Source organism: Amblyomma americanum, chromosome 1 (genome assembly GCF_052857255.1).
Source record: "Amblyomma americanum isolate KBUSLIRL-KWMA chromosome 1, ASM5285725v1, whole genome shotgun sequence".
Classification (NCBI taxonomy): Eukaryota; Metazoa; Arthropoda; class Arachnida; order Ixodida; family Ixodidae; genus Amblyomma; species Amblyomma americanum.
In genome coordinates, this window is record NC_135497.1 from 196,091,047 (window position 1) to 196,118,095 (window position 27,049).

General features: G+C 40.9%; 1 protein-coding gene across 1 annotated transcript in view; it reads left to right on the forward strand.

Annotated features, from left to right (window-relative positions):
• The first annotated feature begins 2,831 nt into the window (after positions 1 to 2,831).
• Positions 2,832 to 27,049, forward strand: part of Dlg5 (MAGUK family member discs large 5) — an 81,014-nt gene continuing 56,796 nt past the window's right edge. The window contains exons 1-9 of the mRNA XM_077648211.1: positions 2,832 to 3,305; positions 4,862 to 4,971; positions 11,888 to 11,969; positions 12,784 to 12,896; positions 17,741 to 17,899; positions 19,312 to 19,617; positions 22,157 to 22,399; positions 22,868 to 23,111; positions 25,818 to 26,034. Of these exons, the coding sequence (XP_077504337.1) occupies positions 3,275 to 3,305; positions 4,862 to 4,971; positions 11,888 to 11,969; positions 12,784 to 12,896; positions 17,741 to 17,899; positions 19,312 to 19,617; positions 22,157 to 22,399; positions 22,868 to 23,111; positions 25,818 to 26,034 (1,505 nt within the window). The 5' untranslated portion in view covers positions 2,832 to 3,274. The remainder of the gene's footprint in view (positions 3,306 to 4,861; positions 4,972 to 11,887; positions 11,970 to 12,783; positions 12,897 to 17,740; positions 17,900 to 19,311; positions 19,618 to 22,156; positions 22,400 to 22,867; positions 23,112 to 25,817; positions 26,035 to 27,049) is intronic.

Sequence of the window (27,049 nt, forward strand, 5' to 3'; positions counted from 1 at the left end):
ATTACATACAGCATACCGTACTACAACTGCAACAAAGCAGAAATAAAGCTAGCGGACACGATACTTAGGAGAGGATACAAAACAGCGCTACACCTACCGCAATCAACCTCGACGGAGAAGCTAATGGCTCTAGGTCTGCATAACACCTTTGAGGAGCTAAGGGAGGCCCAACTCGTAGCTCAGCTCCAGCGGCTAAAAAAGACCAAAACAGGGACAGAGCTGCTCAAAAGATGCGGCTACGAGGATGCACTGTCAGAGATAAAAAAATCAAAACGAATACCCGATGAACTGCGGCAAACAATTAGGGTAGCACCAATCCCCAAAAATATGGATCCGAACCTGCACAAAGAGCGACGGGAGGCTATAGGGCACAGTATGTGCAACAGAACCTAGCCAACAATGAAAACATTACGTACATGGATGAGGCTGCATACTGAAGAACTAGATAACATAACAGAAATAGAGCGGTTGCAACGGCAATTAATCATGAGCTCAAAGAAATAGCCAGCGCAACTATCAGGGTTGGCACGATTGAGGAGGCCGAAGAGGCTGCCATTGCCCTAGCGGCGGCAGAGGGCTACCGTGCTCAAAGGTCCCTAATAATTCTAACAGACTCGCAAACAGCCTGCAGAAACTGCATGAATGGCAAAATGGGGGGGACGGGGGCGGGGGGGGGGGGGACGGCCGGATTGTTGTGAGAGGTGAGGACGCACTTGGGAAAAAGCTGCGAGAATGAAAAGAAAAAGAACACTGCGAAGGAAGTGGCGGTGGAGAAGGAAGGAAAGGGTACGGAATGAAAAGAGGAATGAACGGAGGGGGAGCTGAAACGGAGAAAAAATACCAGAAGCTGACGAAAGGCCTGAAAATTCGCGTACGTCGGCCAGCTAGGCTCATAGAAAGCGACATCTCCCTGCCTGTGAGAATAATTGAGATAACTGACGTAGTAGATTGGCAGAATTTTTTTCGAAGGCTTCAATTATCTCTCCGGTGGGTCGGATTCCTCCTCTTCTGATGACAGAATAGTTTTTAAAGGACGTACGGCATGTAGCGGTGGTCTCCGCAGCGAATCTCAATATGACGCCCTTTGATCATTCTCGCCACACTCCACTAATATGCGCACAGGAAGTGGCTGATCCGGTATACTAGGTTTACCCTTTAATTACAAATGTTCTGATTGGAACATACGAATTTAAATTTTTTATTTGCCTTCAAGATACGCCTTTCTTTAAAAGTTCTGTTTTCGCATCTGTATGATGGTTGAGGAAATTATTGAAACTATAAAAATTCGTATCGTTTTATTTAAAGACTGTATTATTATTGGAAAATGGACACATTTTTTCTAGCCTGTGTCGGAGCCGAGTGTTTGTGGGGCCCTTCCCCGAAAAAAAAGTTACAATCAACAAAAGGGAACAAAAGCACTGACAAACACTTGCTGATATCGTGATCAAACCACACGTTAATTGAGCGTTATACGTCAATACGTTTCTTTAAAATTTTGACTTGGTCAGTGACCCTATGTTTTTATTATGCCTCTACCTGACCAGACGACGTTTCGTCAAACTCTTGACTACAAAAACTACCTGCGTCGGCGCGCGCCACCACACGCGTTTTGTGGTTCCTAGGGCACGCCCTTTCGTTCTGTCGGGTAGGCTAAATGGGAACACAAAATACAAGGGCCACATTGCCGAATAGCTCGATTTTTTTTTTCAGATGGTGAGAAAAATTACGAATGCAGGGGTTTGTGAGTGCCTTCTTTTTCTCTTTTGGGAACAACGTCATGCGGCGAATCCTGACATGATTGCCGCCTCACTGCCCGTCGGGACGAGAGCCATTCACTGTTCCCGTCGCTTAGGATCGTAGAACTTGTTTGGGTACGTGAAAAACATTGTCCCTGGGGAGTTCAAGTATGTGCTATTGTAGACTGCTGCGCAGTAATTGATCTGTGACCACAGAATATCCCCAAAGCAACGAGCGAAGGAAGAATACGACGCGCACCCGGGCAGTTTTGCTGCATCTGAGCGGCGCGGGCCGGCGCGCGTCTCCCACCCGGTCTGCCCTTTCCGCCGCGAGGGGCGCGCGCATCGCGCCGGAGTTACTCCTGCACGGTGCCTATATAGCAGCAAATGCCCGTGGTGCGAGGACAAAGCCACGTTAATTCATATAACGTGGTGTGAAAAGAGAACAAATGCGGCTGCAATAAACAGAATCACGAGTGCAGAGCAGTGGAAGAGGATGCTTTCCAGCGAGGATCCGGCGGTCCAGACAGGACTGGTCCGGAAAGCCTACCTGGCGGCAAGACTCAGTGGGGCCCTGGACTAGGGGCTCCAACCCTGCTACAAGAGCCACAGACCACATCAAAAGATGTGAAGAGTGCCTCTGCACCGAGACCCACCCATATATTTCTATGAATAAAGTTATTACTACTACCGCCTACGTTCGCTTTGTTCATCACTTCGCTTGCAATGTCCGTATATAACACACCAAAGAAAAATTAAACACTTTCAGTTTGTTGAATCTAGCAGCATTGAAAATTAGAGCAACAACAGACGTTGACTGCTCTCTTTATTTTTGAAAGTTGTGTGCATGCCACCAGATGCGACCGTCGCTTTTGGTTTCTGTTTCGGAACGCTTGTTGCGCCACTTTGCGGAAACGTTGACATTTTACAAAATGCATTCGTAAGTTTATTAACAAGCTTATAATAATTTAGTCTTAATTGTACAGTTTAAAAGAAGATTATATTTAAGTAATCAAGTGCATTCATTTGGTGTTTATTGCGTATTTAGCATATACCCTCTCCCCTTGGCTCTGCTCGTGCGCCAACTTTTTTTACGTTGGTTTTTGTTGTTTCAGTCGCTCCGTGCTTAGAGGTTTTGAGGTGCAAGTGCGCTGGTTATTCGCCGTGTGTAGTTGTGTGAGGGCTGCAGTTATCGTTTGCACGAGTTGCATAGCGTACATAAATGCGTCGAATTAATGATAATGTGTGGCGGGGGCTTTAGCATTGGCTGCCGCGTCATAGCTGACATGGCGGGTATGCGGGGACTTGGATTCACTCCTCACATAGTTGGGTCGAGAGGTGCCCACACATAACCACATTAGCTTTCGCGGTGGATCATTCCTAAGAACGCGCATTCTTAAAATGATCTCGCGAGTTAAAGTTGTAACTAAGCAAACTAAGACTGTTTTCAGCACCCGTGTTGCCCTTCAAGTAGCGTAGACGATTGCCTTTGGGTAGCAATTTCACATCCGATCTCGGTCCTCTCAAGAAAATCCATCATGTTTCACGGTGGCGCAGGGAAAAATTCAGGTAAGGCACCGATTCATACTTCTAGTCTTTCAAGTTCACATATTAGCTGGAATAGTCCAAGTTCATTATCTTTTTGATCGCTTATGCATGGTGCCCTAGTTAGTCGATACGCGTTTCTCCAGGGTCTGGGAACGGAGCGCAAGTTTGGCTGTGTTAATCTCATTTACCGACTGAATCAATCTCAATTTATACTTCTGTCATCATGCTACGTTTGATCATCTAGGGCTCAACGGATTTGCTCATTTCTCCAGTCGTGCTTGCTTGCCTTGTAGCCTCGGTCAAACAACTGTGCATGTGAACTTTTGTTTTTGCCTTGCCGTGGTTTTCGTGACGTCGAAAGTAGAACAACTTTCGAGAACAGCACAGGGATAATGCACAAGCGAGCTCCCACGTATGCATTGGATTGTTGTTGCCTCATGTCTCGTTATTCTGGATTTTTTTTTTTTTCGCTCTAGTACTCGTTGTGGACAGAGTTCAATAACTGTCCTCGATAAATGAACCGTAGTGATGAAGCGTTGTTGCTTATTTACTTCACTCGTTCCGTTCGCTGTGAGGCTCACGTTTAGTTCGTATTCTTGGGCACTTTGTTGTGAAAACGTCAATTTAATTTCTTCGATAAACGTTATTTTGATGCGTTTGGGCGCTGCACTTGTTCTGTCTGCATTGCACCAGTCAAACCAGTTTGCAACTTTTGATTATGCCTGCTGTTCTGGGCTCAGGTTGCCAACTGTCAGGTGTTAAAAGTATTTGCTTGCCATTGTAATGAAATGGCAAGCTCATCATCAGGATGATTGTCGAGCGAGCACAGCATATAAAATGTTAAAGCACCGCTCCTCCGCTCACGTTTTCATTCCGTACTGCATATGCACTGTGCAAAAGTAGCTCTTGTTGGTTCTTGATATTGAAAACTAAACTGCTTTAGTTGCATGGAGTTGAGGGTATTAAAGGATTTTTTTAGTGATTGGGCAGTACATACTGTTCATCAGAGATTCACTAGACCTTAATTTTTATTTTCCTGTGACAGAACAAAGTATAAAATGATAGACTGTTTTGAAAGTATTATGTACCAGAAAATGTAGGTCATTGTACGTAAAGGGCCACCACACGATTCTTTATTTTTAGTTTGTGCCACTCCACAAACATTTGGTCATTTATTGGTTACATGGAATGGAGTGTAAGTGTGACTTAAGTAATTTTTCTCTCACATTCATTTTCAGTGCAGATTGTGAGCACAGTTGAAACATAAAATTTGGTTATGAAGCAGCAGCTGTGCTACATGGTTTTCCATTGTAACACTACAGAGAATAGGAAGGAAAGGTTAATGTTGTTGATGCTGGTCTATAGAAGTCTTTAAACATAATAAGAAAATTCAAGCAAAAATGTGGATTTCGAAATACATTAGAAAGTTCCTTGTGGCTGCAGTTTTACAAGGCTTGCTGGATAAAATGATAGAAATAAGGATTAAAATATATTACACTTGATGTAAGCAAGAGAGTTGTGATGTTGTTAGCTATGCTATTAGCCGTGTTATTTGACTGTATTGGGATGCTTTCTAGGTGGTACTGAAGAGCCCCCTGGCATGTCCCAGTCGGTCAATTTGGGGCATGGCAAGGCTGATTGTCTTCTGTCTTCAGACCGAGACTTGCCTCGAAGAGACCTGCGCCAGGTCAGTTGGTAAATTTATGTCATGGTGCTCGTGGCTCTTGTCATGACACGATGTGGCAGCTGTAGGTTTTCACCAAAGTGTTGGGTAGCCTATATACTAATTCAGCTGCTAAAAAGTGGGTACCTCATTCAGAAAATATTGAAGGGTACCATTTAATGCTGCTGTTTCCTTGAGGCTTGTGGATTTCTATTTGTTTTTGGCAATTTACTTGATCAGCTTGGTGTGTGCACGATGATGTTGAGATGAGCATTTTGATCTGATAGATTAGATCATGTCAAAATGCTATGCTTTTCCAGAATACTTTGGTGTTTTGTTTTTTTTCTGGGAAATTACAAAAGCACATTGTCTCTAGCGCAGTCTTGGAGTTTCTGTATGCATTCCGTTGAAGCATATTTATAGTTAGTTCACGTTTTCAAGGCAAGAGTTCTTTTTGGTGCCTGTCTTGCTTCTCTTTATGTGTTGCGCTAAAAGGAATTCAAACATATTAGAATAGGTTTTACAAGGGATGTATGGTATAGTATGCTGACAACTTCAAAAAAAGTTACTAGTTAGAGAAATTTTCATGGCAGAAAATACTTCAGTGTATTAGATCTAGGTTAGTGCTCTGATATGCACAGTAAGCTAATCTATCTCCTAGGCAGGTTCTTAGCTGATAAACATTGGTAAGGTTGACAGCTCCTTATTTACTTTGGGTTTTTTCACCCTCTTGGTTTTGTTGTGTTGAAGAGCAACTGTTCTGTTACAAAAGGCTTATATAAGAATAGCAGGCAGTTAGTGCATATTTGCGAGCCCCTTAGTGTGTTTTGCCGCATCATTTTAACTGAACCAGTTTGATATTGGGGGGGTATGCAGTCATTGCATCAAAGAACTGCTTGTGTGAAAAACATGCGGGGGGGTGGGGGGGGGGGGTGGGGGGCCCAAACATTTTCTTTCAAGCATTCTGTGTGCTGACGGTCAAACGTCAGCACAAATAAAACTTTTGTAACTCTTCCAAAACCTTGCATAATTTTTAAACCTTTATGATTGTAATTAATTGTAACCATTGTGATTTTAATTAGTTCTCCAAATGCAATCAAGGATTAGTGCTAAGTTAGCTTATTTTTTGTAATGAATTTTTTTGTTTGGTGTGACCACCACCCTGAATACTCTTTATTTGTGGCCTTAATGAGGTCAGATACTTAATTTGCTGTGTTTGATGCTTGTGTACATTTATAGGATTATACAGATTGCATTTGGTGGAGGAGGTTCACTTGTACTCTTGCAGAAAAATATTAATTGAGATGGCATTTAATGCTATTCTTTATCATTTTTTGTTTAACATATGGCATTTCTATTTGTTTTTCTCTAACTTATGATTTGTCTGGGGCATGTGGAAACCCATGTGAGTGCCTTTCTCTTGATGTTGTGAATTGGCCTAGCTGTTTGCCTGTGTAGGCTTGTTTTGCTAGTTTTAAATATGAACGCTTAATTGATTGTGCATACATGTTTATCTCCTGGACCACAGATGTATTTACTTTCCTGAAAGAGAATAAATGAAGCAGCTGCCCCAGATGTTCTTTTAACGCAAGTAGTGAGCTGATTGCTGAATGGTCAGAGGAATTGTTACGAAAAGGACACACTAGAGGGGCCTGCCCCTGTAAAATGCTTAGAAGGTAGAATAACCTCGACGAAACAGAGGAAGTAAAGTTAGCCGAAGGGGTTGAAGGTTACTTAGTTCCATAGGCTGGAGTACTTGAAGAGGATATTGACTTAACCAAAAAATATATTGATGAAAGGTGCTGGGGGGGGGGGTGAGAGGGAAAGGGGACCCTGAATTCATAATAGTCTAGGCAGTGATTGCCTAGTGGCTGAATGCTGTAGTAAAATGCACTGCAATTCATTTAGTAAACATTGTCAGTGCAGAGTGAAATTAGGCTGTTTCATCACCCCAGCAGTTTATGCATAACACTACTCGGTATTGAGATAAAATTCATATTGATGTAGCCTACTTGAAATAATGGTTAGCAGTATTGTTTCTGCTTTGCTAAATATTGAATCGGCTAGTGCATCTCTTGTGCAGATTGCTTACAGCAGTGACATTTGTGGGGCTATTCTAAGTTTACCCTTCTTATTCACATAATTAAACAGCGTTCATTATCCTTCTTGATGCTGCCCTGCAGTGCTATGCTCTAGTAATGTTTAGTTTGAAACTGTCTGATCACATTTCTTTTTGATCTGCCTGTAAAAAGTAGGCCTGATATACTTTCATGTTTTATATATTGAGCTCCATTGCATGTGACAGTGTCAACCCGCTGCCTTTAAAGCTAGTTTCACCAACATGTGGGCATGTCTGACATCTTTTTTGCTGCCCCATATGTTTGGACATCTAGCTTTAAGGATGGCTGGTTTATGATTTGTTACATTTTGCCATTGCCTCCGACATAAAGTTGTCTTCTTTTCTTTTGGCGTGCTTACCGTACTGCTTTCCTCCGACATTTTTTACTTCCTCTGGCAGATTAGCAACTGGCGGAACTTCCACTGTGTCTCTAATGGTTGCCTGGTTTTACTTTAGTTTTAATTTTTCACATTTATTGTATGCATTTCACATTCACTGTAAGAGATCTACTAAATGTATCAGTCTGCTGGGAAAGACACCTGTAGTGATTAACAGTATGTTCTACTATGAGCTAAGGAACTAAACAAAAAGAAACATGCACCAGTACAAATAGGTCTGAAATCTTTGTTATTCATTAATAAAAATGTGGCAGCTTTGATTCTAAAAATGATAGAGGGAATTTGACTCTCTTCTTTCATGTAAAATATGACCCAACTAATTAAGTGGTGTATTGGTATTTTTTTAATGTTTGCTATGACAGTTATGGCTTAAATGATCATTGCATACTTTTCATGAGTGAATAGCCTGAGAGCAGGTTGTCGGCTGCAGGTACTAGCTGTTTAAGCAATATGCACATTTGTGTATTGCAAGTAAAATTAAGGAAATATACAAGTTAAAACCCTCATTTTGATAACACAAAAACTAAAGGCAAGATTTGTTCTTCTTGACAGTTTTAGTTCGGTCTTCAGTCAAGTTTGTTACACTATTAAAAAAGACTGATGAAAAAATCTGAAAATTGCTCTTAGTGTGCGAAGTTGGAATGACCATTTCCTCCTAGCCGATGTTTCTGCCTTAATAGTTCGCAAAGAATTGTTCTATGAGGTATGGAACAGGCTGCTGAGTGAATGTATAATTAACAATAGAAGCAAGGTAGTCTGCAAGAGCCGAGAGTCAGAAGTACACATGTGTGCACTTTTTTTGTGACATGTAATGAATTTTGACTTTAGTTGTGTGATTATACTGAGTTCACAGACAGCATCTTGGGCACTCTACCACATGTGATCATTTCGTTAGTTGCAATGGCTCTTTTTTTACCTTTTAATTGTTTCAGGCTTAATCCTTTATGCTCTGATAAACCATTGTATTTGAGTGTCTCTAGCATACGTCACTTGTACGTTTATCTTTTTGTGATGTCTTTTTCTTGTATTTTATCTCACTCTAGTTGTAATATTGATCAACTGGTTAGCATACTAATTGCATGTTAATTGTAGGAAAGGGGTAATTTATAAGCATGCTAAATGTCACAGGTAGGTATCCTGTGCATTTTTTTAGTAAAGGATAAGGTGGTTTTCCCCCCAACGAACGCATTTTTGTTTTTTCGAAAATGGTACGACAATGGTCATTTATTATCCGTGTTGCCATCTGTTGGCAAAAAAAAAATGCCTTGGACAAGCCCTACGTGCCTTAAACCGGACATAGTGTGGCAGAAAACACACTACAAGCTGGACTCATCGTGATCTTGGTTCGTTCTAGTCTGCTGAGGGGTTAGTGGAGTACCAAAACAGAAGATGAGAAGCTCGATATTGGTTGGTTTGGTTTGGTTTATGGGGGTTTAATGTCCCAAAGCGACTCAGGCTATGAGAGACGCCGTAGTGCAGGGCTCCGGAAAATTCGACCACCTGGGGTTCTTTAACGTGCACTGACATCGCACAGTACACGGGCCTCTAGAACTTCGGCTTCATCGAAATTCGACCGCCGCGGCTGGGATCGAACACACATCTTTTGGGCCAGCAGCCGAGCGCCGTAACCACTCAGCCACCGCGGTGGCCCTCTATATTGGTATAAGGCGGTTGTTGTGTGATAAAAATTTTAGTGAAAGTAGAATTAGTGAAAGTAGAATTTTATTCATTATTAGTGAAGGTAGAATTTTATTAATGAAAGTAGAATTTTATTATTTCTTTATAACTAATGCATGTTACATTAATGCATATGTATCTTTAGGGCTTTCTTCAAGGAATATTATAACTTTTTGAAACCTTCAGTTGTGTTTGTGTTGTTTACTGTTTATATCCCTTGAGGTATAGGACAGAATCAGGATTTGTTGTTTGCTAAAAACATAGTTGCCTGTTACCTTGACAGTGCTCGTGATATTGACACAGTGATTTGTGACTGGTTCAGGTACAATGAAATATTTTGAGGCTTTACTGTAAAAGGCAATGGTCTGAAATGAAGCTTCAAAATCACCCTGATAATTCTTGATGGGATAAATTTCTTAACATGCTGTTGAGCATGTGGTAGATAATTAGCTTTCAGAAAGCATGAATGCAGTGACAATGGCACCTTAGATCTTTAGTGTGCTGAAAAAGAATGGTTTGGTTAATATCGTTATAAGTTTTTACAGAGCTCATAATATTGACTTTATGGTTGTGCCTTTGCGTACTTTAGTTTTCATCAAGGTGAAAATAATTTTGGTTGTTTGGCCTATGGTTGTGTGTGCCGGTAAATGAAGATAGCATTTTTTTCATGCTTCAAGAACTTTCCAGGTTAAATGCTGGAAATGCTTTGCAGGACTTTGTCAGGCTTTTTGCTAGCTGAGTTTGCTACATTACAGCATGTCTGATTTAATTTTCGTCTGTACTGATGATAGCTATCTTGAATTGAGGCCATCTCATATTTTTTTGTGTAGCCTTGCTTGCTTAGATAGTAACACATTTTTTGATTGAGGCTGCTGAAGCTTCATTTTCTTAAAGCCAGACTTTCATCTTGCCTTGACTAAATTTACCTCTTGTTGCTTTTGGCATTTGTTTTTACGTGGCAGGTGCAAGCCTCAGAAGCTTTTCATTTTCTGCTTACTAGCATGTCTGGCTGCTGCAATGGCTCAGTGGTTATGGCGCTCGGCTGCTTACCCGAAAGATGTGGGTTCGATCCCGACCGCGGCAGTCGAATTTCGATGGAGGTGAAAATCTGGAGGCCCGTGTACTGTGCGATGTCAGGGCACATTAAGAATCCCAGGTGGTAAAAATTTCCGGAGTCCTCCACTAAGGCGTCCTTCATAGGCTGAGTCGCTTTGGGACGTTAAACCCCCATAAACCAGACCTTACTAACATGTCTGATTTTACTTTTGTTACTCCTGTGGAAAACTGTGTCATGACTACTGCAGATTTAATGTGTATCTTTGGGCTAGTTGGTGCTATATGGGATATATACAGCATGCATGCACAGATGATGACAAGAGTGAGGAAGAAGTGTGTTGTATAGTTCTTCACTCTAGTCTTTGTCTGCATATGCATGCTGTATGTGCCCCACTTTCTTGCTCTGCATTTCTTTCATTTTACATGAGGTCTCCTGAAATAATCGCTCTTCCTACATCTAGAATAAACTTGGTTAGTTGTCCTTTCTTTGAAACTGTAAATATTGGATTAGCTTCCTGCCATTGAGGTTGCAGCACATAATGTTCTGATGTACAGGCTCTTTCACACTTAAAGGGAAACTGGGAGCGCGTGGCTGTCCCGCATCGAGTAACGCTGCGGGCGAGAAGCAGCGAGAATTGGTGCCTCAATGCGCATGCGCGGAAAGAGCAGCCGGCTGTGCTTGTTTTGTGCATGAGTCTTTGCAGCTGATTCTCCTTGGCTGTCGGCGGCAGCGCTTCGCGAAGCACATCGACCACACGCTCGAAGTTTCCCTCTAAGCACAGCATACCTAGTGATTTAGTTCATTGTCATTGTTTATGGCTGCGTTAGCTTAGTACTGGCTAGTATCCTCTTAGGCCAATTTTTGTTATGCAGTGATACATGTTTCTGCCTGGTATGCCATACTTGCATAAAATATCGTGATATAACATTTATCCTGAGGCCATTACTGGGACAGTGAAAGCTACAACAAATCGCCTGTAGCTAATATGGCCTACTGTCTGTAATGAACTGTCTTATCCAGAAAGAGTTTTAGATGGTTGTTATCAGAATAGTTATTATAGCTGTGTGTGACCTGCGTGACGGCTACATCAAAGTGTGCACGTTTTTCAGTCTGCTCTTGTTTGTCTTCTTTTTTTTCTCTGTAGCATGCTGTTTTCTTTTTGTGGCATGAAGTTATGAGAAGCATAGGTGCAAGCGCCCTATGTTTTGTTGTAAGGTTGTGACGTATTATTCTGTTGTGCTGTGTAGCGTTGGGCAAATTGATTTACTGTGATATGTAACGGAAACTTTAAATGGGGATATAGTTTACAAAAAGAGCCTTTTAGTGAATCACTGTATTGTACACAAATAAGCACATATTATTTTTATATTTAGTGGACTACAGTGTGGGCTTTGCCGCAAGATGGCTTTTTATGTCATTTTCAAAGCCACATTAAAATTATAAATCCCCATTTCTTTGATATTGCAATGCTCAATTTTTATAGCTCGAGGTGCAATCTTTTCATTTCCGCCATAATTCATGACATGTTTTGGTCAGTGTTCGGTTCCTTTAAGTGGCTTAGTGCTTATGAAAGATTAGTCTTAATGTGCCAAGGTAGTGTATGTCTGGATTGTAGTATTTATTCATTGTGGTTTTCATGGAAACTAGAATTCTCTTTTGTTTTGTTTTTTTGTGTTTTGGTTCCTTTAGGTGCATGCTGACCAGGACAGTGTGTACAGGAGGCTCACTATGGCTGGGGATCGTTTTAACCCCTCCATGGGGAAAACGCATGGTCTGTTGCCTGCTCATTCTTTGAGTTTAGCTTGCCATGTGGTGTCTATTTTTTTGTGCTGTGCTTTTGACTGTATATTTTTTTCTTTTATGTTGTTTAAAGATGTCTATTGCACTTGTGTACTTTTTTGCCCATTAAAAATAAAATTACTTCAGTTTTTTTTATAGTTTTAATCTCCCTTGTAAGAGTATGTGTGCCACTTATGCTTTGACTTTTTCAGTTGAATCTTCATGTAGACTTTGTAGGTTATCATGTAGATTATCATTTGTAGGTTACGCATGCCTTTGCGAGACCTTTGTAATGAATTCCAACACAGCTGTACTTTATTTCGTAGATTTCATGCATTCTTGATATATATATATACGTTGATTCTTTCATAGGTTGCTAAGAGTTAAACACCACATGTAAATTTCCTCTAAAGTTTGCAAGCTGTGTACATTTTTGCTATTAATAAAAAATATCTTAACAAAAGAAACTATCCTATGCAAATGGACTTGTTTGCAAATTATCATATGTAGTACGTTTGCAGTGTCTGAGTGGCACACTGCTCTTTTGTGCTCTCTGATGCTTGTTTAGTAAAACTAACATGTGTTTTGATGCAACAGCTGTAAAAATTCTTTGTCATTTTCTGTCAACATTTTTCATTCTTTTAATACTAAAGGTGTGGAAGTTTTTTTTTTTTTTTTTTGATACTTGATGGATTAAAGCATTTTACACACAGTTTTGATTTCTGCAATAACTCTGGCCCTTCCGTATGAATAGTGCACTGAAAATTTGTACGGTATTTTTTACATTGTTTTGTTTCTCCTTGCAGCCAGCTCAAGTGATTGGTCCCTGAGCTCATGTAGAGACTACGACTACCCACATTTGGTTGCTACTGATCTTCCTGTTAAATTGGAGCAGGATTTTTATCATGGAAAACATAAAGTATGTCTGACTTGTCAAAGTTTCTTTAGTGATGAATAGATGTGGATAGCAGAAGAAATCTAACATGCCTAATTGTGCATATACATATGTGTTGCTGCTTATGCATCTGCATCTGCATATGCATGGAGGCTTGGTAGGTTTCATCTGTAAAGTTAGCCTTATTTTGTTCATTGGTATGTGTGCATGATTCTGTGCTGATTGTGCTTAACAGGCTGAAAGGGCACAATGTTTGTGCACTTTATAAAGCACATTGCCCCAAAAGAAATAAGAAGACTGAGTAAGAGGTGTAGTGGACTACTAGTGCTTGCTGATACTGTGTTTAGTATGCCAACATATTGGGCCCAGGTTTAACAGCAGTTTGAGGCGGAAGCAAAATATATATGAAATCTGTTTTTGCTCGGGACTAAACATTTATTTATAATTTCAACGCATTTTTCTAGTTTAATAGATTGAATATCAAAGCTTAACGTGGTCTATTACAAATAAAGACGACGTGAGTAAATGCTTGAAGTGACCTCTGCTGATGGCTGGACATTCACATTACACTGCACATTGATGAATATATGATGTAGCGTAGTGTTGATGGCAACAGTTTTATGCCTGTTATTGTCTGCTAATTTCTCTATTGGCCTAGGTTTGTTGTAATGGTTTCTTAAATGTCCTTGGGAAGGAAAGTGTGGAAAACTGAGGCACCTGCTGGGCATTACAGAAAATCTACTTGCTTTTACTGCCTGAAGAGACTCATGTTGCCCCAGCAGCGTTTGATTGATGTTATGCTAGTAACATGCCAGCTGCCTGCATTATTGTGAAATAAGAACGGCCCTCTTTGTGCTTTACATTCGTTTTGTAGTCAACATAATTTTCACTCTATAAGTGTTTTGTCCCGAGTGAGCCAGATTGTACAAGTGTTATGTCTTTCAAAACCTGTTCAAGGGAGGTTTAGGCATTGCATAGCAGGATTATTTGTTTTCCTTCATGAAAGATGCTCAGCTGTATAGTTATGTTGCTGCTATATTGTGATATTTACTGATTGGTGGTAGCCAAGCACAGTGATAGTCATTGGCATTTATGTTTATTTATTCATACAGCTTTTAAGGTCATGGTTATGATCTTTGTGAAATCGTAAACGTGCAGGATGCAGCTTGAAAATATTTTTTTAATTACTGAAAGAAATCAACATTGCATTTTCAGTGAGATAAAACTACTTGCTCTGTGAAGCCATTTATATAAGCTGTGCAATAATCTTCGCAACTGTGAACTCTGTCTTGCAAACTTTCAGCAGTGTGTCGTAACTTGATATAGTGCAGGGCTGAATGAGCTGGAGCACGTGTGGGAGAAATTTTATTTTATTCAGGTGCATATCCAGTCTTTATGTTCTGACATGCATTTACAAAAATTTTTCACATGTCTATTGGAAGGCATGTTCCTTGCTATTTTCTGTGTTGAAATTAGTACGTTGAGAAGAAAGATTGCCACATGATGCTTCCCAGAAGCTTTTGTAGCACATTTATATTTACTACTGTTCATTTCTGCTCTTTGCAGTTTTATCACCACAAATCAAATAGCTGGATGAATAAGGGCACGCAAAAGCATACAGATTATGTATGAACATCTTGTGCAAAGTTTCGTGAACTTCTTGCTGAGCCTGCAGCATGTTTCAAAGTTCAAGGGGGGGGGCATCAGGAATTTTGTGAACTTTGATAATTGAAATGTTGATTGTCGTAGGCACACTTTCATTGCTTCTAACAGAAACAGTGTCCTTATGAATGTGTTGATTGGCTATTCAGCACTTTTAGTAGATAAGTGGGGGAGTGTCGCTTTCTTGTTAATTTTGCTGCCATTGCATCAGTGATGTAGATTTGAATTGTGTAAATGTAACATATTGTATAAATTTGACGGGTTGTAGCATATTGGAAATGCTGAAAGCTTGCAACTTATCTCTGACTAGGTGCTAGGCAAACCTAAGAGAAGCTTTAAGCAGAAGATTTTATGAGCTGCTTATTTTTGTGTACCCTTGTTAAACTTCAAAAAATAGACCCTTTGCAAAAATATGCCGCTGTCTGGCAAACATTTTTGTTTGGTTTCAGTTTCTAAAATCCTTCTGACTATAAAATCACTTTATTAGAGGATATATGAAAAGTGCACGAACAAAGAGCTGCAATTTTGGCTACAACATGAGTTGGATGCTGCTACCCCTTCATGTTCCCTCATGATACACAAAATGTAGGCTGTGCAGTGCCACTCCACTGTAGAGCAGAGGTTGTACAATGCATCCTTAATGAGGTGCAGTGTGTATAACTTTTGTGCTTTGGTTTTCCTGTGTTACAAGCCTTGCTATGGATCCATAAATGCTGTCAGACTTTATTTCGAGTGATTGCAGTGATTTTGGCAGCAATAGCCCAACATTTACTTTGAACGAACACAAGAGGACTTGCGTTTATCTGGGCCTACATTATCCGGGCCTACATGAAAACAAGCACTCTTGTCAAAATGTTGGCTAGCAGAGTGAGGCTTCCCACCTGACCCTGGTTCATTTTATTTTATGTGGTGAAACACTCTTTTACAGAGCACAAAGTGTATGATTTTTTGGCCATTCTTGCCAGAGTTGGCAAGAATGGTAGCATAAAGGAGCACATTAACATATGATCATGTAGAAGTAAGCTGAAAAACTTTGTAACTGAGAGCATAGGTGCACTAATACTAGCGGTGTTATGTTACACTTGATGCCCGAAAGTGGTTGCTGCTTTTCATTGTTTTCATTTCTAATATGACTGGCACGATTTAGTTATGGTAGTTGCCATGAATGTCATGCTTTTGGAAAGGGTCTGTAATTATTTAGATATAGTTGTTGCATGCAATGAACTAGACAGTAGTCTTTTCATTTTAAATGTTTGATAAATGCCCTATGTTCAAGGATATCAACATGTTATTAAAAATTTAGCATATTTTCATTGCATATGTTTTGATAGGCCACGCTTTTTAGAGCTTAATTTGCATTTAATGATTCATGTTTCCTTTTTCTGAAATTTTCTGTGGGATGTAGTTTATCTTTTGCAGGTAATTAAGAAATGGCCCATAGCATTAACTTAGGTGCTCATTTTGTCTTTTTGGTTGTGTGTCATAAGTTCGTGCCAATTTTTGGTTAGATCCTTATAAATTGAATATGTTACAATGAATTATTTTTAAACATAAGTGAAAGTTAGACAGTTACTGGTTCGTCTCACCAATGAGAAGTGGCTAGAATGCTGCAGGTAGCTGCACATGAATGGTTATCTACAGTTTCAACTATGCCTTTGTATGTATATGAAACAGTTTTCAGGGATAGCAGAGTGCTACACATGAATTTGTTGATTAGAGCATCCTAAACTGTATCTTCATATTTGTTAGATTACCTTCATATACATATTTCCGTAAGCATTTGTGTTCAGTTGAAATGCAGTTCATATTTTTATACCTAGCTTTCCATGTATTTTAAAAATTTTACTAAAGCGTCGTCACATCCAGCATTAACACTAAAGCCTTATTTAGTAAAAGGAAACTCACTTAGGTATGCATTCTTTCAATATAGCTTTTGAAGCTCATTCAATAACCGAGTCCCTCAGTGTGTTCATTATTGCATGGAGAAGTAGAGTACTTCGTGTATAATGTTTAATTGACATTTGTTCAGAGAACCCTGACCGCGAGAGCTAGGTCTAGAACTGAGCCTGGTACATGGATGTACAGTAAGATAAGCTTAATGAGCAAGTGAAGTGTTTTTGTAAGGAAAAAGCTAATTCAGGATTGTTAGTGGCTATTTCAAATTTGCAAGTAGTAAATCATATGCATGAAACAACATTGATTATAACATATGTGATACTATAAAGCTGGAGACAAGGTGGGTTTTAGGACATAAAAAAAAACCTAATGGTTTACTGTTAAATTATTTTGGCTTACTGGATAACTTTATTGCTGCAAGGAGTAGATCAAAATGCATCAAGTTGGAGGTGCCTGCTCTGCCTAAGCCTCTGCAGTGCCTGTCCTTACCAGCATGTATACTCTTTGTAAAAAAATATGTAACCCTCTACATGATTGGCCCACCCAGTTCAGTTTATGGGCCTTGCTGACCCATTTGATGCTCTTACAGCTTTGAGGTTGTAGAAAGAGGCATGCACTGTTCTTCTCACTGTATTGATTTTGGAATGCAAACAGTGTCACAGAGGGCCCAAAGTGTGATCCAAAAGCTTGATGAATTTGGAAGGAGACTGGCGTATATTTGACGGCTTTACACATTGCTGCATATTAAATGGCTCTATAAGGTTGCTCACTTTATCAAGAGTATGAGAATAATTTTAGGACATTTTTTTTTTCTCAGTAGTTCTGCATTAGTCTCATTCTTGTCGAGTCTTCTATCAGCTCGAAAAGTAAAGGAGCATAGGAGCCAGGAAAAAATTTTCTTACTGCTTGAGCACACGTTTTTTAAATAGGTTAGCTGTTTTGCTGTACTGACCTGTGCAGACTGTCTTTTTGTTCAAAGCTGTGTGCCAAGGCTGCCAAAATGGAGTTCTCTGCAGCTCCTTTGGCCTTTATGACTTTCAAGAGTGCTTGGCTTGTATTGCTTTGACGGCATGCATGTTGTAGTTGTATATTGTACAGAAATTGCATTTTTCTGCAATTTCCCGTGCAGTTTTTACGCTTTAGGTGGTAATCTTTTGATGCCTTTCTGAAAACCTGTCTTGAGTCTTCCTGGGCCTGAGTGCTATTTTGTTTTGTTGCATTAACCTTCTCAGTAGTTAGCAGTCTTTAGGAGAAACGATTTTTGTTTGAGTCTTTGTTGAACTTGGGCCATTGCTTTGTGGGTTGTCCAGAGTAAAGCTGAGGACCACTGGCAAGAGGCACTACTGATGAAAAAAGAGAATGGAGACTTACTTGCTGAAAAGCGATTGCTGGAGCAGGAGGTGAAGCGCCTTCAGAGGATTGTTGACGAGAAGCAAAAAGAGCTGAGCGACCTGCATCATCACCAGCAAGTGAGTTGTTGAACTGGTGTGTTAATCCCTTAATGCCCGTTGTATTTATCAGAGAAGGTACAGTGCCAGAAGATCATGAAGATAACAACGCCCATGTAGTATTGAATACTTCTGCCAGCTGTCTATAAATGGCTGCCTGTTACCTGCTGGCATATTCATCAATATATTTCTTATTAAAGGGTGTGCATTGCAGTTTCAAGTAGGGTTGCTCCGAGAGGGTTTGTAAGCTTGTTGTTATCCTGTGAATCTAACATAAGTGGAGCACACGAGGGGTGATCGGTTGCGTCGGTAGAATATTGCTCCAGTGCAGTGGCTAGTGAAGCTGGTCTTTTCGTGCCATCGCTGGTCAGAAACCCAGGTGCAGCACGGTCATGGCCATATATTTATTAAGCTGGAAGCCTTACTAGCCCCATTAGACGAAATTTTGTTGCCGACTGGTGTAGAGGCCGAAAGATGGTTCCAAAAAGATGACGTCGCAACAGCTGTCGTCTAGCCATCGAAGCGGTGATTGCAACGACTGCATGCTCAACAGATACCTGGGGCAGTCGAGCATATGCTGCTATCTAGGATGAAGAATATATTAAGGCGATAGCCTTTAATGGCTCATACTCGCGTCCATCCGTTACATTTTAGGTCGTGTGACCTTGTCCATCCTTTACATTTTAGGTCACGTGACCTTGCCCGTCCGTTACATTTTGTGTCACGTGAACTTGTCCGTCTGTTACATCCTAGGTCACGTGACCTTGTCCATCCGTTACATTTTATGTCACGTGAACTTGTTCGTCTGTTATCCTTAGGTCACGTGACCTTGTCCGTCCGTTATGTCCTAGGTCACGTGACCTTGTCACGTGATCACAACCTGCCAACTGGACTGCCCACTGTGGCAGGTGGTGTGATCCGCCGCCAAGCAGCAACTGTACATGCGCAGCGTGAAGTCACCGCTCAAATTCAAATCGGTGCAATGAGTCGCAAACAGCTTTCGCCTTCCCGCTGTTGAGAGATATCTAAGTGCCTCCAACAAATTTTTTTCCAGGTTATAATGTGGACAGATTTGGATTAACAAAAAGGCACATGTGTAAAAGGCTAAAAAGCAGGAAACAAGTTGTAATTTGTTGCCTCATGTCGCTCATGCTGATGTTGTGTGCCTTTGGTTGGTGGATCTGAGATCTATTCCACTATGATAATCACTTCCACAAGTTTTTCCTGTTAAGGAACGTGATGCATTTGACTTTGAGTCATCTCCCAATACATTTGTACACTGAAGGATATGCAGCACTGTGTTAGGTGTGACTGAAAGCATTGCATGTGCACTTCGTTTTTGGTTTTCCTCTCTGTAATAGCAGTTAGAGGTGTGAATGAGAAAGAAAAATAAATATTAAAAGCTCACTGACTCTGTCCAATGCCCATTTCAGGAGGGCCTGATGGAGACGGGTGGGGAGGCAGCCTACCGGCAGAAGTGCAAGGCCTTGAAGGAGGAGTACGACACCCTGCACAAGAGGTATGCAGACCTGACGGCAGCACACAGTGCCCACATGGCACGCCTGGAGCTCTGCCAGGAAGAGTTACAGCGGCTCAAGCAGGGAGCCGAAGAGGCCCTAGCGGAGCGCAACGCAGCCCTGCGTGACCGCTCAGGTCTGCAGCAGCAGTGCACAGCTGCCATCCGACAGTGGGACAGTGCCCTGCGGGAGCGCAATGAGGCCCGGGACCAACTTGCCAAGGTACAGATAGCCTTATCAGGACAGTTATGTTTCTCTTCCTGAGCCTGAGAGAGTGCTGTGAGACTATTATTTCTTACCTGTGGCACTCCTGGATGTGTTTGAACTGTGTTCATATTCAAGCATCTGCCGTGTGTCCTTAGGCATGCTTCAAAAAGAAGACCCTGTAAAACTCTGACTGAGGGCATGCTTAGAGGAGCTTAGCGCACAAAGTCTATGCCAATTAAGTGTATGCTGTATGATGCCAGCAGCCATATTTAGTAGAATTTTTTTGTGGAAGGTTCATTTTTTGGAGTATCTTAACCTGAGTGACTGGCCTGGTATTTTGATCGGTGGCCATTGTGCTGAAAACAGTAGCCATAAGTTCAGAAACACGTCTATATTGCTATACCCGTGCAGGGTCCCATAGTCGTGTCCGTGGTGAGTAGTGGCTTCTTTACATATTTTAGTACATGTAGCTGATTTTTGTGACTGTCAAGTTTAGTTTGGTGGCTCAAAAATATGAACACAAGTTCTGTGCAGTAATTTTTTGAGCATTGAGTCGAAAGAAACACAGGATGCATAATCTTTGGTTTTCTGAGATGTCACGTCTGTATACCTGTTTTTTTTTTCTGGCATGATGTGATGCTTTCACTGCTTGAGGAAGCTAATGTGTGAAGACAGTCAGCTAAACTGCGACAACTACCTTGTTCTGCCAGGTCATTCTTCCTTTTTTGTGTTAAACCAAAATCATGAAGGTTTTTAGGTTGGACACAGTGAGCTTCCGTGCTTGCACAGTTTGCCGTTTACCTTCGTGCCAGTAATTTGTGCAGTTTCAGGTCAGCTTTTTTGTTTACATTCATTCATTATGTTTCATTCAGAACATAAAGTATATTAGACTTCAGAAGTTTGAGTAGTAGGGCCACTTTTCATGGGGCTCAGAAGCAGTGGCATTTGGCTGCTGAGTGTATGATCGTGGTTGCAATTCTTGGCCATAGTGGCCACATGAGTGCAGGGGAAATCCAGAGAAGTCTATTCATTTGCGTGATAAAGTTACTCCATGTGGTCAAAATTAATCCTGATCCCTCTACTATGGTGTGGCCAAGGTGTAGGTAGCTTTGACTTTTGAAATATTACATTTATTTGTTCAAGAATTTTCCCATTTGAAATTTAAGCTATTCTTAGTGGATCTTGCAAAAGATGTCTACAGGGAAATTGTTGGTCTGAAAAAATAAAACTTATTTAATTTTTCTTTTTGTTCCACCAGGTTACCCATTGCTTTAGCAACATTTCTACCTGGCTTTAACTTTTACTTATATTCCATCTCACAAGTTGTTTGCAGTTCTTTGAAGGTTGTAGCAATCTGAGCCAATCAGAATGGCATGTGCTGCAAAACATGTTCCTCTGTGCCCCTCACCCCGCAACTGGGGGTTCCAGCACTGAAGAAGGAAGGAATGCCAGAGTCCAGCTGCTGTGCACAGGAGATTCTGCTGACTTGGTGAATGCCATGCTTATGAATGGCGCACACCAGTTCACAACAGGCTTCCGCAGTGTTGTGCTCATGCGGACTTTCTGTGCTAATTTAACCAGTGAATGAAATTCTCGCTGTACTTTCAAAACACTATTCTGAACTACCTTTTCATTTGCTGCAATAATTGTTTAAAAAATAGTCACAACATTGCTCAGATATTTGGGGGACAATTTGTTGTCTTCTTTGGCCCTGATTGGACAAGAGAGCTCTACTTTTCACAGTGCTGCAAACAACTTGTGAGATAAAGTATAGGTGTCTCTTGATGTCAGCAGTTAACAAGCCACTGCACATATAACTTGCATTGCTGCCAGTCCATGGGGTGGAGCTCTAGCAGTACTCCTGGGGCTTTCTGTGCTTAAGATAGCAAAGGGCAACACTCATGTTACTGTGCAGAGCATTGGAGCTTCGGGACATCATCACATGGTTGTGCTTCAAGTCACGTTAGGTGCGCAATATCTTGTTAACTTTTGACACTGGCAATGAGTGTCGTTGTGAAGCTCATGTTTTCGCACCCCATATCACTGACTGATGTCACTTGGGATGAAAGCTGTTGGTCTGTGGTGTGTACATTTTTCGCTTAGCTGCATTTCAAGAAGGGAGAGGTAAAATGAAACCTTTTAATATGCCTGAAGAAATGAAAAATATTCAGTGCTATGTCTCATGAGATAATAAAATTGTTCTCATATGTGTCAGTCTTGGTTTAAGATGGTCTTTGCTGTACTTATCATTGTAAGCTTTTTTTGTGTTCAGTATGGGGGCCATCTACATTGCTCATGGCAGTTTTCTATGAAGTTGGCTGCCTGTGTCTGTTGTTTTCGCATTGCTGAAAATGAAACAAAACAAATGTAACTCACTTTTCTTGATGGTAAGCTACTTTTTCTTCTTGAATATTGCGGGACCCAGTACAGTTGCACATTTTGGGTCATTAGGACTTTTTAGTACTTGGCAAATGAAAGGTTCCTGAATATGGTGTTGTGATTGTCCAAAAGTGACACCATTAATCATGCTCTCTATTGCATTTTATATATCTAGGTACAGCAGCAGAGGGACGAAGCTATGAAGGAGATTAACCAAGCCATGGCTGTGCGTATAAAAGCCTCCAAGGACTTATCTCGCTTAACTGAGGAGCGTAATGCAGCTGTCCAGGAGTATACCTTGATTATGTCTGAGCGTGATTCAGTTCACAAAGAAATTGAACGGCTCCAGGAGGAACTGCAGGAGGCACAGAACAAAGCAAGGCAGGCCGAAGCTGCCCACAAGGCATCTCTTGATGAGGTGAGTTAAAAGGTAGCTCCAGTTTTTTCCTGCTAAACTGTCATGTTTGGAACGAGGTTGTAATGAGGCCCCTGCGTCTTGAACATGGTGTTCTAGGCATATAGACAGGGAGAAAAGCGACATGCCCAGGTCTTTTACGGCATTTAACATTGTGAGGAGTACTTAATTTGAGCAGATTCTTATCGTATGCTCGTAATGCATGCAACGCATGCAGTTTCTTTGTGTTCAGATTGACCCAATTTTTTACAATTGCTCATTACTTTCCCAGCAAGATTTTTCAGAATTTGTCATGCAGTGAGAAACAGTGTAATTAATAGGCACTTTACTTTGGTGTTGACATTCAAGCTCACAGCGTCGCGATCTCTGTGGTGATTATTTTTTTTTTCAGCCTGGGGCAGTGTTTGAGTTCTTGTGCAGATTGCTTCGGGGAAGAAAAACTAATGGCATGTTTTATTTTTGCTGTTTTAGATGGAAGGCCTGAAGCGAGAAATAGCTTCTGCGCTTCAAGACCGGGATCGTGCACTCAAAGAGCTGAGTGACCTTCGGGAGAAACAAGCAGAGTGCAGCCAACAGTCTGGATCAGAAGATGCTAGCCGGGGAGAGGTGGTGCGGAAGGATTCTCTGCCGTCTTCTTTGGCAGATGCTGAGCAAACCAACCAAGAAATGGAAAACCTTCGCCGTAACATGGAACGTCTGCAGGTGGAGCTGGCTGGTGAGCACTTGCAGATTTTTATTTAGATCAACCATTTCCTTCAGAAAACCGAAGCATTTGCAAAGCCTCTCATGGTTCTGTAAAGACTCATGAATTGCACTCGCTCTTGTGGTGCTCTCTTGCAGATGGCATTCTGTTGTTTCTTGGTATTCAGTGTAAATACAATTTTATTCTATAGTGGGGCATGCGAATAGAAGTTTTGTGTTAGGCTAACTAAGAGTATTTGGAAAAACTTTGTGTAAATATTGAATTGAATATAGTCAACTCTCATTTAATACAGTCATCTCTCTTGCTAACTATTATATAACTTCCTCTTCAATCGTTGTTTTGCTCTAATGCTTTCTGAATTCATGTGTGTACTGCCCTACTCACATAATGCTCTTATGTAAAATGAGCCTGTGAGTAACTTGAATGAATGAATGAATGAATGAATGAATGAATGAATGAATGAATGAATGAATGAATGAATGAATGAATGAATGAATGAATAAATACCAATTAAGCAATGCCTAATTCAAACATCAGCTTATTTGAACAGAGCCTTTGGTCTCATCAATCTGAAGTGTAATAAAAAGGGTCCCAGCAATCTGAATACTTCATAATTGAACAAATTTTTGTTCCCTTCAAGCTCAAATGATTCATGATTGTACTATATCTCCTGGTTCTAAAAGTTACAGAAAAATTGACAAAGAGGGAAGAGTGAAACAGTATCGATTAATATCCTTTAAGGCACATTATGCTGTATGCAATTGAAGTGAACAAAAACGGTTATAAATGCAGTATGTAAGTGATTATATGAAGGGTCACCACAATTTTTGCTGTCATGACAGCAGGAAATGTAACAAAGTACCAAAGCACCTGCATGTGGCTGGAGATGTGTAGAAGGTTTGATTAACTATGCGGTAATGTAATAGTGAAAATGACTGTTAATGGCTCTTGACGAGAGAGCGAGACGCCATTATATAATGAGGCAAGCATGGTCAGCAGCACCAGGGAAAGAGGAGTGCTAATAGCACGATAATTGTATTTCACCCAAACGTTCAACCAAGAACAGAGATTTGAAGATGAATAGTAGCAAATTCTTAAATCAAATACTATCGATGAAGTAACCAGAAACATTTGATTTTTAAAATTTAAAATAAATTCTTGTTCAGAAAAGATAAAGGAACACAGAGTATGGACACGAACATAGTGGGGCATGAAATGAGCGCTGTACTGTCAACAAGCTCTGTTTGATGAAGAGTGGTAATGTACCTGCACATTTACCCGCCACGGTGGCTCAATGGTTAAGGCACTCATGTACTGAGCCGGTGTACCCGGGTTCGAGCCCGACCGCAGCGACCGTGTTTCGATGGAGGCGAAATGCAAAAGGCACCTGTGTCCCGTGCGATGTCAGTGCACGTTAAAGATCCCCAAGTGGTTGAAATTACTGGGGAGATCTCCACTACGGCACCTATTTCTTCCTTTCTTCTTTTACTCCCTCCTTTACCTCATCCCTTACGGCGTGGGTCGGGTGTCCGCCGAGATATGTGAGGCAGTTACTGTGTCCTCAAAACCAATTTTTTCATTTTTTTTGCCTGCATACTTACCCATGCGTAAAGGAATGGACCGCAAACATTCATGTCTTTATCGACAAGAACTAAGAAAAAACAATACACTCCCATCTAGCACCAATGATGTATAACTGATGCAATCATTTCCTCTTTTGTTGATATAAAACAGGTTCACATGTTTTGTCATGACTCTTCAGTAGCTGCTTACAGTCGGATAGGCTAGGCTCGCAGTCGATGCAATTCTTCTTCGAGCAGGCTTGTCAGTGATCTGGAAGATGGGTGCCTTTTTAGATAATTAACGCTCTTGCTAGTTAAGACATTGTCTGGTTCGCCTAGTGTAGACTTTGCCGCATGTAAGCGGATACTCATGTATAGCTTCTGTTTCACAGTCTGCATAGGTTGTCTTGTGTCTTACTGCACACTCTTGCACTTTTCTTTCCAATGCATGAGCACACGAAAAAAAGTGCAAGAGTTACAGAGAGTTTCAAGTGTTGCAGTGTAAAGTGTTGCTTTTTCTTAAAAAAAAAGTGTTGCTTTTTCTTAGTATTGTCTCTGAGTGTGACTGGTGGCATGCGTTGGCCCACCTTGTTAAAATGTTTGTTGGGGCAAGCCTTAGTCTTCAATAAGGTGTGAATTTGGGCCTTTTAGTTATCTATGAAACCAACTGTTTGTGTGTACATCCTTTCTATTTATTGCCTCGTTGCAGTGAAGTCATTGGTGTTAGTAGCGCTTGTGGTGTGTCCCTCTCTCGTCCCGTTTTTGTGATTAGCTGTTGTCTTATATACTTCAAGCACATGTTTGGTGGAATATTTTTTTGTTACTGCCTTTTTTAGCATGGTCGCTAGTGCTTGTGATGCACTTGTTGGCAGTTCTCATTAGTTTGGATTGTCTGCTGTTTGACATCACAAGTTCAAAGGAATGAGTTGTTCCTTCATAAATAGCATGGACATCTGTTGGAGTTTTTGAAAACAGTCAGATTAAGCAAAATAATGAAGTAACCAATGCCAAATCAATTCAAGTTGGCTGTTGGAAAATACATTGTAGTGGTGCAGCCTATCTTGAAGGTGAAGAGAGAGGTTTGGCATGTATTCAGTAATTATAGTCTAGTGACGAATTTGAAGTGCTCATGTTCAGTATTTCATTTCTTGTGCAGAGGCACAGCAGGAGGCAGAAGTGTGCAAACGGCGTCGGGATTGGGCCTTCAGTGAGCGTGACAAGATAGTCCTAGAGCGCGAGAGTATCCGCAGCCTGTGTGACAAGCTGCGGCGCGAGCGGGACAGGGCTGTCAGCGACTTAGCCGAAGCTCTCAGGGACTCGGATGACATCAAGCGGCAGCGCAATGAAGCATCCAAGGAACTCAAGGAGCTCAAGTGAGTTGTGTTTGTCTTGTTAACTGTATTCTGTCCATGTGCTCGGTTTACAAATACTGCTAAACGCTTTATATTTTTCCTGTGGAGTTGCATGCTGCTGCAACCGGCATTTCTAAAAACACATTCGGCAATTTCTTTTGCTGCCTTCGCCATGTGGCTTGCTTCATTTCGTTCTGGATGATTAGTTGCGTATGTGAAGTACGTGCTTCAAGATCTTCCTCATGGGACCTTGCAAATCTGTTCGGCTTATCAAGAGTTCAACTTAAAAAGTGCCTGAAGTATAAGTCTGCGTATAAGCATGTAGGTACTAGTAAACTTGTAATGAAGCAAGCATAAATGTGGAAGTCTTAAAAAGATGTCTTCAGAAATTTTACAGAGCATCCATAGTCAGCAGCTAATTTATTGTGAGCTTTTGCTTTTTCTGCTGCAACTGCTCTGTTGTCAGATGGGAGGACATCTCTGCCAAATGTTCCTTGAAGGCTGCTCACAATTTTTATGCTCCTGAAGAATGTGCTCTTGTGTTCCTTTCTTATTTCACTGCCTCCTTTAGCCCTTCCCTACGGTGGGGTTCAGGTGTCCACTGATATGCGAGGCAGCTACTGCACCATTTCTTTTCCTCAAAAACCAAAAACCAAAACCCTGTGCTCAAGGGCTGGAATGTGCGCAGTTACATGTCACATGCAAGGCCATTTACAGTTCACCATTGCTCTTAGCAGGCTGAAAAATGTCTGCATGTACAAAAGTATTTTAATTATACTCTTGTTGCACAACAAAAATTCATTTTCATTTTGCTTCGTGTCTATGAAAAGTTAAACAATTTTACTTCTTGGAGAGTTCTGCTTAATGTGGGATGTGGCCGTCTTATTTGCTGAACATTTGCCCTAATCCGGCAAATGTGTGGCTTTTAATGATCATCGCTGTGTACAAGGGACAAAGCTGAAACTTAGGCATATTTTATTACCTGGTATTTGTTGTATTTTATGCATTTGATTTGATAAACTTAAGATTGTTTTGT